This window comes from Choloepus didactylus, chromosome 1 (assembly GCF_015220235.1).
Source record: "Choloepus didactylus isolate mChoDid1 chromosome 1, mChoDid1.pri, whole genome shotgun sequence".
NCBI classification, from domain to species: domain Eukaryota; kingdom Metazoa; phylum Chordata; class Mammalia; order Pilosa; family Megalonychidae; genus Choloepus; species Choloepus didactylus.
The window spans coordinates 153,189,270-153,206,972 of record NC_051307.1 but is presented as its reverse complement, the minus strand read 5'-3'; the positions used below and the strand labels follow the sequence as shown (position 1 = coordinate 153,206,972).

The 17,703-nt window shown below is 34.6% G+C and overlaps 1 protein-coding gene across 1 annotated transcript in view; it reads left to right on the top strand.

Moving 5' to 3' along the window:
• Nucleotides 1-17,703, top strand: part of PLS1 (plastin 1) — a 148,465-nt gene that overhangs the window by 119,519 nt on the left and 11,243 nt on the right. The window contains exons 10-12 of the mRNA XM_037843320.1: nucleotides 1,379-1,574; nucleotides 6,021-6,099; nucleotides 10,328-10,442. Coding sequence (XP_037699248.1) covers nucleotides 1,379-1,574; nucleotides 6,021-6,099; nucleotides 10,328-10,442 — 390 coding nt within the window. The remainder of the gene's footprint in view (nucleotides 1-1,378; nucleotides 1,575-6,020; nucleotides 6,100-10,327; nucleotides 10,443-17,703) is intronic.

Below are 17,703 nucleotides of genomic sequence, written 5' to 3'. Positions count from 1 at the left end.
GATTTGTTGATGTCTACCTTGGGAAATTTTCATTGTAGTTTGATAGCATTGAACCTATTGCTTTCTCTGCTTTCATTAATTTTTTTTTCCAACCCTGGTGCACAGAATTAGATAAATCATAATCTTTGGTCCTGATATACTTTCATCACGGACCCATGCATGCCCCTCTCTTTTTTTATTGTGGTAGCATATATAAATAACATATATAAATAACAAAATTTGACACTTTAACCACTTTCAGGCATACAGTTCAGTGGCATTAATTACATTTACAGTGTTGTGCTACCATCAACACTATCCATTACCAAAACTTTTTCATCACCTAAAACAGAAAATCTGTACCCATTAAGCAATAACTCCCCCTGCCCTCTCCCTCTAGTTCCTGGTAACCTCTGATCTACTTTATGTCTCTGTGAGTTTGCTTATTGTAGATACTTCATATAAGTGGAATCACACAATATTTGTCCTTTTTTTGTCTGCATGTGCCTTTGTTTTCATTTGTTTTTGTTTGGGGTTGGTTGTTTTTTTTTGAAATTTTAATGAGCCCTCATGAACTCTCAATCCAGTAAGAAATTTAAAACCTTGACATTAATTTACATTTAGTTGTACAGGTGTTCCCCATCCCATTTTTCTACCTCCCCTCACTAGAGTAACCCACCATCTTGAATTTTGTGTTCATTGTTCTTTTACTTTCCTTTTTATAAAAAGTTTTCTTTCATCCAAACATATTTCTTAAAGAATTTTTTTATTTTACTTTTTAACATTACAAAAAGTTTATCATGTTTTACTTAAACTCCTAGTACTTATTTTTAAACATTATTACATTGCTAAGATACACCCATATGTTTTGCATGTCATTGTGTGAATATGCCATGGTTTATTACTCATCTGCTCGCCTGTTGATAGGCATTTGGTTAATTTTCAGAGTTTTGCAATTGTGAAAAATGCTGTTCCTTCTGATTTTAAGATTATTTATATATTTTTTCCCCATTTTGTTTTTCATTGAGAAAAGGCTGCTGGAAATATCTCTGAGTAGGATAGATGAGATATTAAATCTCTTATCCAGAGGATAATAACAGGTGACCTTTAACAAGTTACCTGTAGCCTTGACCAGCAGGAGCTTACTAAGACAATATTTGAGAGTATTTTAGCAATGAGGGTAAAATATGACTCAGTGATCCCAGCAAGAAAACTAGTTCTTATTGATTTAAAAGAAACAGGGAAGTTGATTTGGAATTCCTACACATTCTGACCTTATTTTGAGCTGCTATTTGATAAATTTCCAGAAAAATAATTGCATAGAAATATGTATATCAGTCAAAAACTATTTCAATAAAATGTTTAATTTTGGCCATTTTTGTTTTATTTCTATTTTTAGGAGCAAAATGACCTGAAGCGTGCTGGATTCATGCTTCAAGAAGCAGATAAATTGGGCTGTAAACAGTTTGTTACTCCTGCAGATGTGGTTTCAGGCAATCCTAAACTCAATTTAGCTTTTGTAGCTAATCTCTTTAACACATATCCATGCTTACATAAACCTGATAATAATGACATCGATGTGAATTTATTGGAAGGTAAGTTCTTTCTGCCTTAAACTGGCTCACTATATTTATCTTTTTGTGGTACTGTCCTTCACTGTCAGAGGTAGTGAATTGTGGTGGTAGATGAAATTTAGTGTGTGCATCCATTTAAAAAGTTCAAATGACAGAAAGTGGATGTTGGTTTTGGTTAAAAGAGAATGCTGGGGTAAATTTTACTTATCTTTCATTTCCAATAAGAGCATAGTGAAAACTGTCATACATTTAAAATATTCTCTTAAATGGTCACTTAACAATAACTCCACCACCAATATGAACAATGAATTATCTATTAGAAAAACAGATGTAACTTTTTTCTCCTTTTAAAGCTATAGTTTGATTCCAGCATTGTTCTCTTTTTAATGTTTTCAGTGTACATGAAAAAATTATAATACTCATTACTTGTCTTGTGTGTAGGCTATCATTATCTGTCTCATAATTTATAACTTTCCTATTTTGCTTCATGAAATGCAGATTTGACCCCTCCTAATGTAGGTACTGTATTTAGTACTTTTCTATACTCAACAAATATATTCATTATGATGTTCTTTTTATTAGTATCATTTATTCTTTTCATCTGGGTTGATATTTATTTTTTTGCATTGTTCATGCTGTGTTATTTCTATCTTAATATGCCTGTAGAATGAATGACTACAAGTAAGAAAGACAAATGAAGCTTAATTAGAATAGCAGAGCAAGGCTTTGATTATGTAAATTTACCACCTAATTTACCTTCTATAATGATGGGACATTGTAGTTATAAACACATTAGAAACCAGTTTTGACAACTGGACTTCATGACCTGATATATAGCCTTTATTCCTCTCCTATATGAATAAACAAACAACTTTTTTAACAAGGATCCATTTGTGTCTGTAACAGATTATTTTGTATTATTTAGCTATGTTACATTTACTGAATGTCATTGAAGCTTACAATATATGAATTGTCATAGTGACAAAAACATTATCAATATCTAGTTATCTTCTTACCTCTGTTTCTCAGTCTTTCTTCTTTTCTTCTCCTATTCTCATACCCTCAACTGCATGCATACCAAAACCCACACTAGTTTCAGAACTAAAAGTAAAAACTGGCAGTGGTGCTGTCAGTTGTTGGAGGAAGGGGCCAATCCTAAGATTTTCTTTCCAGTTGCTCTAGTTTGGAGAAGGTAGTCTTCAAGTAGGGATCCTTCTTGGTGGGGAGAATTTTAATTTGCAGTGTTCATTCTCTGTCAGCCACCACTTACACCCTTCTTCCTCAGTGAAAGAGAATGAGAAATCAGTTTCATGATCTTTTTCTTTTTGACTGCCACATCAGGACTCCAATGTCTTTGTCACCTCATAATTACGTGTCTTTTTTTTTTTTTTTTTTGATGAATAAAAGAAATTTCAGATTTAAAGAATTTGTTCCTTGAAGAATATGATTAATTCAATTCACTGTTTCTGGGGTTTAGTAAAATAAAGTTTATATTCTCTACATAGATATGTAGCTGAGAGAAAACAGATAAAATTTAGATTTTTCAGCAAAGAGAAATTGAGGATGAGAGATTAGAACTTAAAAAAAATAAATAAAAAGAGTGACTGCTAAGTTTTTATCAGTCTGGAAAATTTCAGAATCCCTCTGTGTCTTAAAAATAGAAGGCATTGTTTAGAGTGGCATATTAAAAATGAACTGCTTTTTATAGTCACTGAATTCTTGCTAGATATCTTTTCCAGCTTGCTCGCTCTCACTCCCGTTTGTCATGTTTGAATTCTTTTGCTAGTGTTCAGCATGCTTTTGGAATTTTTCAGTGTGAATAAGATTGATAAATATTTCCCATAGTATTTTCTTTGAAACATAGTTAAAACTAATGGAAATATTTAGCAATCATCTTTATCTAGAACATATGTATGTCCTGATTTATCTGCTAGAAATGTTTTTGACTTTGACTATCATCGGAAATCTTTCCTCTCTAAATTTGTGTTTTTATAGATCCTTATGAAAGTTGAAGCTGACCTTATCCCAAATTCATATAATAGTATGTCTTTATTGGCAAAGATTTATATACCTAGGGAATTAAAGAAATGAAAAGCCCAATTAAATATTAAACCTTCACATCAAATTGGGCAAAAAATGTGGGTGACCTATAGAGAGCCCATATCATAATTCATTTGTGATGATACAAAGTACATAGGCTGTGAAATTAGACAGGCCTGCTTGAAATCATGGTTCCACCTTTTAATATCTGAATGACCTCTGGGAGCCTTGTTTTTCTCATAGTAAAAGAGGACTAACTATGTATTTTGAAGAGTTTCGGAGCAAGTTAAATGTGATAAAAAATGAAAATGTTTAGCAAACAGCAAATGCTGAAATAATGATCAGGGCAGGAGGACGAAAGCACCTAATACATCACTTACCACTATAATGACTGTTCAATATGTTAGTTCCCTTCTCTTTGCCTACTTTTAATATATTTGTTAGTTTCTCTGAAACTTTTATCAGCTGAAGATGTTAGTTTGACTCTGTACATGAAAGGAGTATTTTATAGTTCTTTCAATCTTGTGTATCAGCAGTTAGGATTTTACTTCTGAGATTTCTTGAGTTGTCTGTATTCTAGACATTTTCTGGTATGGAATACATATGTTTTTGTAATGCTTTCCCATGGCTCTTACACATATGCATAGTACTTTGGGCTTTGAGCATTTATTTACAAGATGAGGTGAAATGTTATTAAATAAATGCTCACATATAAAATCTATTTTACTTTTTAGGTATCAGAAATTAAAATAACAATTAAATAATTTGTTAAGAAAAATAGTAAGAAATATGACCCTCTGAAGCTTATCAGAGTTTCTGAACTCCTTAATATAACTTGTATTTTCCTATCTAGAAAATGTTAAAATTCTATAATTACTAGAAGAAATTTACATAGCAGTCTAACGGGTAGTAATTGTTAGAGGAAAACTGAAAGGTAAATGCAGGTTACATGTATTAAACTATTGATCATAGAAAAAGTTTATATCACTTTGGGAACAAGTCATACCTTTAATTTGTACTGCTTAACTCAAAGAAACAAGGCAAGCGTGGATTCTAGGGTATGTAGTTTAACTTGTTTTTTTTTTTAAAAAGGCTCTTATGTAATAAGTTGTTTATTATAAAGGGGTAGTGGCAGATCTAACAGAATGATTAATTACCTTTTATGTAGACCAGAAGGAAAAAATATAAGGAAGAAATTATATGACTATATGACTTAATAGAGCAAGAATTAAAGCAGTTTCTGGGGAAGCAGTTACATAATGGCATTGAAAATACAGTGGGCAGTTTTGTTTCCTTAATATTTGGCACAAATGACAGAATACTTCAGATCTTACAAGGATCTTATTCTGGGTACAGCTTTATACTATCTGTGGCACTTGTTCTGAATATAACTGAAGGGATAAAGCTCTGTAGGAATGGGCCCCTAGAGCTCAGATGGTTATAGATTTATGTGCCAAATTGTCCTGGGATTCTTACATGGATCAAAGTCTAGAGAGTGAGCTGAACTTTCCTATGGCTTAGAAGTGATGGGAGGTACAAATGCTTCAGCTTTTTGGAAGGCTGGTGATGAGATGTAGGCCAGTTAATTCCATTGTCCCTTAACTTTGCTGAAGAACAAATTGTAATATTATAGTCACTTGGGACTATTTGCAGTTCAGATGATGACTGGAAGACAGATGGGACAGAGAAAGCCCACATCTCCACCTACTCTGTGGCACCCTTTTTAATCTTATAGATGATGTAAAACACTGTTATGAAGTGAGTACTCATGAAGGTTAGGTTATCACAGCATCTTTTGTATGGGTGTTGTATCCCTTATATATTTTCAGTGGTGACAACCTAAAATAACTCAGGAAGCCTGTAAAATAATTACATCCCTCATTACCTGTTTTAATATTACCTGTAATTCCCCTTCTCCTTCATTGATGTTCAGCATAATTAAAATGTAGACTTCTGTGTCCAGAAACTTGCCTTTACAAAACCATAATCTGTACAAATTTAGAAGCACTGCCTTGGGAAAGGTACAGCTTTTCTATTTCTCTTTAATGTGCTTATGTTACCTGACTGCTAAAATATTTTGTTTTATTAATGTTTAGCCAATCCCTTTTGCATCTAATTATAACTACAGTTAGGACTACATAAGTTTAGCTTTTGCCTTTCTGGACAGAGAAATCCATGACTTAGTAGTTCACAGATCTCAAGTAAGAGAATCTAAAAGAAAATATTCAGAGCAAATAAAGGCTTCCCAGATAGGGAGGGAAAAGGGACTTTGGCAATAAGGGACTTTCCCCCCACAAAGAAACTATAGTATCACAGGAACCATGGTAAAGTATGTATTGGCCAGTGTCTATCTGCCAAAATAGTTTAAAATATATTTCCTGATTCCTTTTGTCTTGAATCATCAGTGTGAATCTATGTCTACTGTAGGAGAGAGCAAGGAAGAGAGGACATTTCGGAACTGGATGAATTCCTTGGGGGTCAACCCATACATTAATCATTTGTACAGGTAAATATTTTATTGTGTTTCAGCTATATGGTCAGGGTCCAACTTTTCATATTTCAATCTGTATGTATGTTTACATAAGAACAAGAATTTTAGCCATTATTTAGCATTTCAGAATGCTGGGGATTGGCAATGCAATGGATTTTAAATGGAAAGTATTATTTAAAAGAATATGATAATATTAGTTATAATTTTTTATAATGATATAAATAACCGATTCAATTAAGGTAAGCCACCTTGCTCTTTTATAATATTGATCGGGAAAATAGTAAATTATTTAAATTTTAACAGATTAGAATAACAGTAATATTTGCTAAATTATTTAATCACTATATTGGTATTTTTTATCGTATTTTACATTCTTTCCTTTTTTTTTTGGTCAAAAATCTTCTGTTATTCCTTGATTTGTTGTGTGTTTTTTAATTTGCAAAAATAACTTGTTTCCCAAAGTAAGTGTAATTTATTTCAATCTTTCTTGCTTAAAAATGGTGATATATTAACATTGGTAATACTAAACAAGTAGTTTACTGAATGTGCTGGTTTGGATCTATAATGTCCCCCAGAAAAGTCATGTTCTCTTAATCCAGTCTTGTGGGGGCAGACCTATTGTGGTGGAACCTTTTGATTAGGTTGTTTCCGTGGACGTGTGACCCACCCGATTGAGGGTGGGACCTTTTGATTAGATTATTTCTATGGAGATGTGACCCCACCCATTCAAGGTGGATCTTCGTTACTGAGAGGATAAAAGACAGAGATATTTTGAAGAGAGCTCAGAAGCACTTAGAAAATGCCCAGAGATATTTTGGAGATAGCTGTTAAAACCAGATGTTTGGAGTTGTTAGGCTAAGAGATGAATCCCAGAGTGTGCCCCAGAAAAGCTAAGTGAGAACCCACAGACGCTTAAGGAGAAAGCCACTGAAATCAGAAGCTGAAAGCGACACAACCCAGGAGCAAAGGACCAGCAGAAGCCAGCCATGTGTCTTCCCAGCTGACAGAGGTGATCTGGATGCCACCAGCCTTTCTTCAGTGAAGGTATCCTTTAGTTGATGCCTTAATTTGGACACTTTTATGGCCTTAGAACTGTAAATTTGCAACCTAATAAATCCCCATTGAAAAAGCTAATCCATTTCTGGTATAGTGCATTTTGGCAGCTTCAGCAAACCGAACACTGAATCATTCCCTCTGTTGTCAGGTAGTGCTAACAATGTGTCTTACAAGGTATGGATGGAAGAAAACCTTCCTTCTCTCTTTGTTATGGAATCTACCAGCTTATCCTGAAAAAATGCAAAAGAACTTAAGGTCAGCTAATTGCAAATATTTTTACAAAGAAGTTCTAATTAACTAAACCTCTTAATAATTTACACACCAAGGGAACTCTTTGATAATTATTAAATGAATTGTTATTCAAATGTGAACTGAAGATTAATTACTGGCTGGCTAATTTAGGATTTATGATGTGGTAATTTCTGCTTCTTGGTGTATATTCAAAATATTCTTTAACCAATATTAAAACAAGTATTGCCTTATTATGGTGATTGATTTTGATGTACCCATATTTGAAAAACTCTTTAAAATAGTGTGTAAATTCCAGCCAGATATGAAGAGATATAAGTCATTTGTACTGGAACTACATTCAAGTAGCAAGGCAGAAATGGATTCATATATTGGTGGTGGGAAGAGATTAGATATTTGTGGGCTAATTTGGAAGAATGTCTACAAAATATAATCAAAAGAAAATAATAGTAGGTAGAGAATAATCCCGTTTTTGGTTAAAAATTGAGTGTGTACTTATTTGTGTATGAATATAAAAGATAATTTGGAGGGATGTGAATCAAACTGTACAGGAATGTGAAAGGAGTATAGTGAGGACACTTTTATTTTTTAAATATTTTAAATTTTAAAAGTCTTAGGAAATTAAATATGGTTTGAATTCTTTCCCAATGAGAATGTATTTCTTTTACAATTAAAACATAAATTTTAAAATAGAGGATTTAAGATTTGTGAGACTCTTGTCAAGAATGCTAGAGCTTGCCGTAGTTTACAGTGGAGAAGAGAATTCACCAAATTTTTTAGTTAAAGATGGTTTAGTTGTAGTTATATAGATGCTAAAATTCTAGTACAGGGCTTCTAGGCATAGGTGTATTTCTCTTGGAAAAAGTACTGTAAGTTTCAGAAAATCCTCAGAAGGATTCTTAACCTTAAAAAGCCTAGATAAAGCAAAAACCAGAGGTCTAGTTGGCACCAGAACCAAGTGTCTGTGAGTTTGTCGTTGGATCATATTCATAAACTCACTCCTAAGCATTTTAGCTCCCCACCTCCGGTATACCCTGCCCAAAACCAACCAAACCAATAGAATAATTTAGGTTGATTTTCACAGAAATTTCTTTCTCCCAAACAAATTATTAAATATATTTTATGAACTATCTATCAGTTGTAGGAATTTTTGCTAATTCATGTTGGTTGTGGAACTCATCTTGAAGTCTCTGGAAACCATCTCTCTGGGCCTCAGATTTCCTATTTGCAAAATATCAATAATACTATACTGCATAGGAATAAGAATGAATTCATTTAAAATAAGAAAAGAAAATATTATGAAAGATGAGATTCCAGAACCTATGCAGATACATTTGTGAGTTTTTTATATGAAATACTCCATGTGCCTACAGAGAAAAAAGCTCTTAATTACCTCCATTACCTAGCACAGGGCCACTCCCCTTCACTGCCATTTGGTGTATTCTAGAGAATGCAAAATAACTTTAATATGAAATTTAGCAAAACATAATTCAGTGGATGACTTGTTGGGGGGGGGGCACATAATGCATTATAGACCTAGCAATTTTAAAACCAATTACTATTTTCTTCATGCCCTTAGCACACAGAATTGAAAACTAATTCTACAGACATACTTTGAGCTTCTCAAAAGAATATGCTTTTCTGAATCCATTGCAGATGTATTCTAACTTTAAGAGCTCCTACTTGCTCATAAATTCCTCCTTCATTATTTAACATGAGCAAATCCCTACTCAGTAGCTATTGTGGTTTTCCTATAATTATTTTTTAAAAGTTAAAAAAAACTCAAAATGCTAAGTAATACATGAACTTATTTTCACTGTACAAGTTTCAGGAATTACATAACTATAAAGAATAAAATAAAAATGATAATCTTGCCCTTACCTCTCTTATACTCTTTTTATACTGCATAGTGGTAATCACTATTAACAACAGTCCTTGTAGGAGTTAAATATTTTCCTCTTAATTTTTTTTAATAAATGGGATCAACCTATATGCAGTGTTGTGCCACTTGCTTTTTTAAACTTAATATTATCTTGGAAAGCTTTTCATGTCAGGACATGTATCTGTTTTAGTTTGCTAAAGCTGCTGAAATGCAGATACCATAAAATGGGTTGGCTTTTACAATGGGATTTATTAGTTTACAAGCTCACCATTCTGAGACCATGAAAATGTCCAAATCTAGGCATCATCAAGATGATACCTTCTTCCTGAAGACAGGCTGCTGGTGATCCAGGACTTCTCTGTCTCATGGCAAGGACCATGGCAGCATCTGCTGGTCTGTCACTTCTCTTCTGAGTTTTGTTGCTTCCAGCGTCTGGCTTCAGTGGCTTCCTCTTTGTTCCTGTGGCTTTCTCTTTCAGCTTCTGTGTCTTTTCTCTCAACTTCGGTGTCTTTCTCTCTGTGTGTTTCTCTGTATTTCATCCTCTTATAAAGGATTCCAGTAAGAAGATTAAGACCCACTCTGAATGAGGTGGGTCACATATTAAGTTAAGAACCTACCCACCAAAAGATCCTACTTACAATGGGTGCGCACCCACAGGGATAGATTAGCTTTAAGAACATGACCTTTTGGGGGTACATAACAGCTTCAAACCATCACAATACAGAGCTACCTTTTTCTGTCTAATGGTGGCCCCAGGAGTCCATATATAGATAGTTATTTAACATTTTCCTACTGCCAGGCATTGAAGTTGTTTCCAAATTTATAAATACTGTGACAGTGAATGTCCTTATGCATATATCTTTGTAAATTTATGAAAAAATTTTGGACAGTTTCCTAGATTGGAGGTTCTTGGTCAAATAAATGTCCTGTAATTCTTTAAGCATTAAATGGCTCTGTTATATTTTTCAAGACATAAGCCCATCTCTAGTGTGCTTAATAAAATTAGGTATTACAGATATTTTCTGCTTTTCATCTGCTTTCCTTTCCTGTTTCTAGTGACCTTGCAGATGCTTTAGTGATCTTTCAGCTCTATGAAATGATCCGAGTGCCAGTCAACTGGAATCATGTCAACAAACCTCCTTATCCTGCTCTTGGAGGGAACATGAAGAAGGTAAATGAAATAAAGACCCATAATATGTTATTGTTCTGATATAAAATAGAGGATTTAAGTTTCATAAAGTTTGGTAAAATATGGTCGGTCCCCACAATTCTTACTGAAACCAATATGTGTTCAGCTGGTTAGCCTTTTTTCACATTTGCTTTAAATGTTTGGAAAAATGAAGGCAGTGCCTCCTAGTCAGACACTTTATATAATTGTTTTCATCTTAACAAGTTGTAGCACAAACAACTATAATACAATACAGTGTAAGCAAAAGTGAATATTATGAGTTTCTGAGAAATAAAAGATCATAGGCTGCACTTACCATGAAAGGCTTCATAGAGGATGTGGTATTTGGGTTAGACCTTGAGAAATGGATAGAATAGTGAAAGAAGGGGAATGAAGAGGGCTGGGAATATAGGAAAAGTTATAGTGATGGGAAAGCATAAAGTATGTTTTTGGGAATTGAGACTAATTTGGCTATCACAGAGAATTCTGATAGGGAAGCAGTGAATGCTAATGAAAACTTTGGATTGGAGCCAAATGCTGAAAGCCTTGAATGTCAGATCGAAGAGCTTGGGTTTTGAGAGCTGTAAACAATATTAAACATTTTTGAGGAGAACAGTGACTTGATTCCAGCTGATAGGAGAATAATCTGGCAGATAATAAAAAGAGAAATTCTCCTCTCCCAGTATTCTCCTTCCTCAAACAAGAGATCTGTTGTATCCTTGGTGTTCATGTTTGTCCCACTGAATTGCCTCTTTAATATTCAACTTTTGTTTTGCTTTTGATTTTCCTTTCTATCATCTGTTTCAGGGTCATTTGCTTTTTAAAGTATGTAAGACTTTTTAATCTTTATACTTTCAGTTAACCTTATACTTTCATTTAAAATTGTGAAAAGAATTTATACAAAAAAATAATGGACTCAATTTACTATAACTTATCTATATAACTTTCATGAAATCAGTCTGCATTTTCACAATATTAAAATTGTCTATAGTTGAATATATGGAAATGTAACCATATTCCTGGATAGAAAGACTATATCCTAAAGATATTAAATTTTCCCAAATTAACTTATAGGTAGAAATGTAATTCAAGTTAAAATTCCAATAAATCTTGGGGGGAATACATGTATGTGTGTATTGGGGGACAGGACTTATAAAGTGAACCTATGACATTCCAATGGAAAAAGAAACAAGCCTTGACTAGTCAAGAATATTTCCCAAGGATGTTGAAGGAGGAATTGTTAAAAAAAATATATAAAAATTTATTCTAAGCTACAGTTTAATATGGATCTAAGAATTGAATGGAATGGGATAACCTTATCCTAAAATATAATATCTTAAGATACGATAAGGTAGATGCTAAATTCATTAGGGAAAGTAAGGATCAATCAAAAAAAAAATGATGCTGGTACAACTGGTTAACTATTTGGGGAGAAAAAAAGGTGATCTTCACCATATACCACCCACCAAAATAAATTCCGAATGGATTAAAGGTAAAGACTTAAAGAGTTAAATGTGATAAATAAAACTGAAGAAAATAGAAGTGAATGATTGTCTACTCTTGGAATGGTAAAGAAAATTAGGAAGAAAAAATTGATAACACCAGATTACATATAAATTCAAAACTTGTGTATACTAAAATAAAACCATGAACAGTTATTAAAAAGCAAATACTAAACTTGGAAACATTTGCAGCAAATATGATAAATGGTTCATATTCTGAATATATAAATAGTTCATACAAATTAATTACTAAAACTCAATTGCTATTACCTTAAACTGTAAAGCAAATTGGGAAGGCAACAAGAGTGAACAACTCAAGAAAGAGAAATAGTGGTTGATGATATGCATATGAAAAACTTTCACCAACAATAAAGAGATGCAATTTAAAATAAGAAACTGTGCCAATTTGAATGTATTGTGTCCCCCCAGATGCCATTATCTTTGATGTAATCTTGTGTGGGCAGACCTATCAGTGTTAATTAGATTGGAAGTCTTTGAGTGTTTCCATGGAGATGCGCCCCACCCAACTGCAGGTGATGACTCTGATTGGGTAATTTCCATAGAGGTGGTGTCCCACCCATTCAGGGTGGGTCTGAATTAAATTACTGGAGCACTATATAAGATCAGACAGAAGGAGCAAGCTAGTATAGCCAAGAGGGACACTTTGAAGAAAGCACAGGAGCTGCAGATGGCCGTTTTGAAGACGGCCGTTGAAAGCAGACCCTTGCTCCAGAGAAGCTAAGAGAGGACAATACCCCAGGTGCAACTAAGAGTGACATTTTTGAGGAACTGCAGCCTAGAGAGGAACGTCCTGGGAGAAAGCCATTTTGAAACCAGAACTTTGGAGCAGATGCCAGCCACGTGCCTTCCCAGCTAACAGGTTTTCCGGACACCATTGGCCATCCTCCAGTGAAGGTATCTGATTGCTGATGTGTTACCTTGGACACTTTATGGCCTTAAGACTGTAACTGTGTAACCAAATAAACTCCCTTTTATAAAAGCCAATCCATCTCTTGTGTTTTGCATTCTGGCAGCATTAACAAACTAGAACAGAAACCATTTTCATTTGTTGAATATAGAAAACTTTAATAATAATGTGCAGTAAAGGTGCAATGAAGCATGCACTGCATTCAGTGTGAGAGAAAGTGTGAATTTGTATGGCCTTTCCAGAATCAGTTTGGTGATACATATCAGTAATCTTCAAAAAGTCCTTTCACCTAATAATTTCACTTCCTGTAACCTATCCTGATGAAATAATCAGAAATTCAGACAAGAAATCAAGTCCCAAAATGCTAAACATAGTAATGTTTATAAAGCAAAAATTGAAAACCACCTTGTTGTTCAATAAAAAATATTTACAGACTATGATACATTCATAAGAGGAAATAAATTGTGCCATTAAAAATAGTGTTTTTGTAATAGTAACATGGAAACAAGCAAGATACAAAATTGTGTACATAAATGTGTGTGTATATATGTATATGATATGAATCTGATTTGTTTAAATATTACACATATTCAAAAAGGACTTCTATTCCTCTTCTAGATCTCTAGAATAAACATGTATTTATAAAGTTTGTGATAAAAAAAGATTTTTTTTAAAAAAAAGACAAAGGCAATGTTATAATATTAAGAGTATTTAAATAGGTGATATAATTGCAAGAGATTTACATTCATCATATTTTTCAGCATTTCCTGTTGTTGGGCTGCCTGAATTTTTTTATTTGATGTCATTCAGCTGTGATCCTTCTCATGGGTATAAATTTCAGAAAGTTTTGTTGACTAATTTCACATAATTTCTTTTCTTCAAAATTTAAATGCAAAATATAATGGGAAAACAGAAATTGAACCATTTCTTATACCTGGGATTTTTATATTAATTTTAAACTGTCACAAATGAATCATGCAGAATGCTTCCTTATAACAAATACTAGCTATTTGTAGAATGAAGTGGAAAAGCCTGAAATAAATTCAAGCTGTTTTAAAAAATGAAGTAAGCAGTACTTTCATGATACAGTATCAGAGAATTTTATGGACTTTGAGCAATCATCAGCAGATATTACTTTGCTTCATTTGTAATGTTCATAAAACTGTTCCACTAAAATAATCTTTCTTCACTATTTCTTTTTAACTTGGAACCCTTTGTCCCATGATGTAACTTCTCATTGTCCAAATGACCTGAGCTTCACTTTTGTCCAAAGTATTGGAAGTGTTTGGTAATCATTTCTTCCACTAGCTTTTAGACTGTACTCTCCATTTTTTTTTCTTGTTTACTTTGTGCTTATTCTTACTTCTTATACTGGTTTTTCATTTTTAGCCCAACAACTCTAGGAGCTCCCAATGCCCAAGTCTTGGCCCAGTGATCTCAACTTTCTATAATCACATCATTTAGGGAACAGATTCATTTTTAGGGTTTTAAGTACTATAAACATGGCTTACCTCTAGGAACCTGATTTCTGGTTCTTTCTGTAGTTTGGTACCTCCAGATCTCAGAATTATTCTGCCAGATTTTAACCCAGTGTTGCTGAAAATAGAACACATCCTTTCCCTAATGCTGGCATCTCCTGCCACATTCCCTGTCATTCGCTGGTCATCTTCTTAGGCCTCTAAACAATCCTGAGTTCCTTTCTCACCATCACGACCTTAGAAATTTTGGTCAAATGTCTGTAAAAAGAGATGGCCCTTCACTGAAACACATTTTGCACCTAAGTGATTATTATAATTTGCTAGAAAATTCTCCCATTTAAATGGGTATCAATGGAAAATATGCTGGTTTCCATCTGTCCTGAATTAGGAATCTACTCTTTCAACTCTATTCATTTCTAAAGCATATATTTCTGTTAAGCAGACTAATCCTATAATATGACTACTAAAAAAAAATAATAAAAGAATGTTGGAATATTATCTCCTTGCATTTTTTTTTAAATGAACACATCAAAGATTTTATTTAAATTATTAAATGAAGGGGAACAAACCAGATGTTACAACAGGTTCAAAAGACAGGCTTGAGGAGGGGCAAGATGGTGGCATAGAGAGGAGTGGAATTTAATCAGTCCCCTGGAACAACTAATAAACAACAAGGAACAACTAGTAAGTAATCTGGAATAACTGCTGGGGGACAACCATGACTGTCCACACATCGTACACCAGCCAGGATTGGGAGGAATGCCTGAGATCACAGCATAGAATCTGTAAGTAAAAGCTGTGGAACTGTGCAGAGAGCCGCTCCACCCATGGCAGGCTTTGCTACAAAACCTCGCTGTGGTAGAGTGGCACTGTCTGAGTGAGTGAATATAGTTCAGCTGAGCTCCAACTGGGGTTTTAATTAACAAATGTAGACTGCTGAATACAAGCTACAACCCCCCCAACAAGCAGACAGAGGCTTTTAGTGATGAATGACCATAAAGAACCAGAAGATTTATCTGTACTGGGAGCGGGAGCCCAGAAGACCGGGTGTCACCTCTGATCAACAAGAGAAACTGGGGGTGGGAGGGTGGAGGGTCATATACTGGCTTCAAAAGGGGGCCTTTGTCCCTTTTTCTCTCTCTCAACCTCAGGGACTCAGAAGAGAGAGCCGCAGACATTTTCAGTTCCCAGCACTCTGATCCAGACAGGAGTGGAGATAACAGAGACAGAGAGACTATTCAAATGCAGATGATAAATCCCTAGGGGGTGTATCTTCCCTAAGAGTAAGGCGGTGGGGCCCAGCTTTCCCTTCAGAACCAGACCCCAGAGCCTGGGGGAAAACAGCCAAAACAGAAACTAAGGAGGCCACCACCTCCTTACACCAGTCAGGAGTGACAGGCTGACAGGTGCCACCTTCTGGGCAGGTTAGGAAAAGCACAGCTACTGGAGACCTCACAGGAGTCTGTCATTCCTCTAAGATACACCCTGAATATAACCCCATTCTGAAACCTGAACCTGTTCTGGCCTGGGAAAATCTGACTGGGTAAAGGAAACCAGATGCCTAGACAATAGAAAACCACAATCTATACTAGGAAAAATGAAGATATGGCCCAGTCAAAGGAACAGACTTACACCTCAATCAAGATACATTTGAGATATTGTTTCACTTTAATGAAACAATCAAAGTTTTTCAAAGAAATATGCTAAATCAAATAAAAAACCAAAGCACTGAGTTCAGGGAAGATAAAAGAGGTGAGGGCTGTAAAGAAAACATGGGGCGAACATAAGGTAGAAATTGAAAGTTTGAAAAAACAACTGGCAGAATCTATGGAAATGAAAGGTACAACATGAGATGAAGAACACAGTGGAGACATACAACAGCAGATCTCAAGAGGCAGAAGAAAACACTCAGGAACTGGAGAACAAGATGCCTGAAATCCTTCACACAAAAGAACAGATAGGAAAAGGAATGGGAAAATATGAGAAACGTCTCGGAATTGAATGACAACATGAAATGCACGAATATATGTGCCATGGGTGTCCCAGAAGGAGAAGAGAAGGGAAAAGGGGCAGAAGCAATAGAGGTAATAATCAATGAAAATTTCCCATCTCTTATGAAAGACATAAAATTATAGATCCAAGAAGCGCAGCATACCCCAAACAGAATAGATCTCAATAGACCTATGCCAAAACACTTAATATTTAGATTATCAAGTGTCAAAGATAAAGAGAGAATCCTGAAAGCAGCAAGAGAAAAGCAATCCATCACATACAAAGGAAGCTTGATAAGACTATGTGCGGATTTCTCAGTAGAAACCATGTAGGCAAGAAGGAAGTGGTGTGATATATTTAAGATACTGAAAGAGAAAAGCCACCAACCAAGAATCCTGTATCTGGCAAAACTGTCCTTCAAATATGAGGGAGAGTTTAAAATATTCTCTGACAAACAGACAATGAGAGAATTTGTGAACAACTTACCTGTGCTACAGGAAATACTAAAGGGAGCACTACAGACAGATAGTAAAAGATAGGAGTGAGAGGTTTAGCACACAGTTTTGGGTGACGGTAGCATAGCAATGTAAGTACACTGAACAAAAATGACTGTGAGTATGGTTGAAAGAGAAAGATTAGGAGCATGTGGGACACCAGAAGGAAAGAGGAAAGATAAAGACTGGGACTGTACAACTCAGTGAAACCTATAGTGCTCAACAATTGTGATAAAATGTACAAATATGTTTTTACATGAGGGAGAACAAATGTCAACCTTGCAAGGTGTTAAAAAGAGGGTGATATTGGGGAAAAATACAATCAATGCAAACTACAGACTATAGTTAACAGAAACTTTGTATTATGCTTCCTTTAATGTAACAAAGGCAATATACCAAAGCTAAATGCATATAAGAGGGAGACATAAGGGAGGGGTATGGGACTCTTGGAATTGGTGATGTTGTCTGACTCTTCTACTTTAGTTTAATTCTATCTTTCCTTTCGTTGCTTTTTAGCTGTTGTGGTTTTTTTTTTTTCTTTCTTTTTCTTTTGTCTGTCTGTCTTCTTTGACTCTTCCTCCTTCTTTGTGGAAGAAATGGAGATGTCCTTATATAGATAGTGGTGATGGTGGTTAATACATAAATATGTAACTATACAGTGAACCATCGATTGTTTTTTTAGGATGGAAAGTATGGGGGTGAACAAAACCATCTTAAAAAAAAAAAACAGGTTAATGAAGAAACCTGAGGGCACTACATTGAGTGAAATAAGTCAGACACATAAGGACAAACATTGCATGGTCTCACTGATATGAACTAATTATAATATGTAAACACATAGACATGAAATAGAATATAGAACGAGGCTAA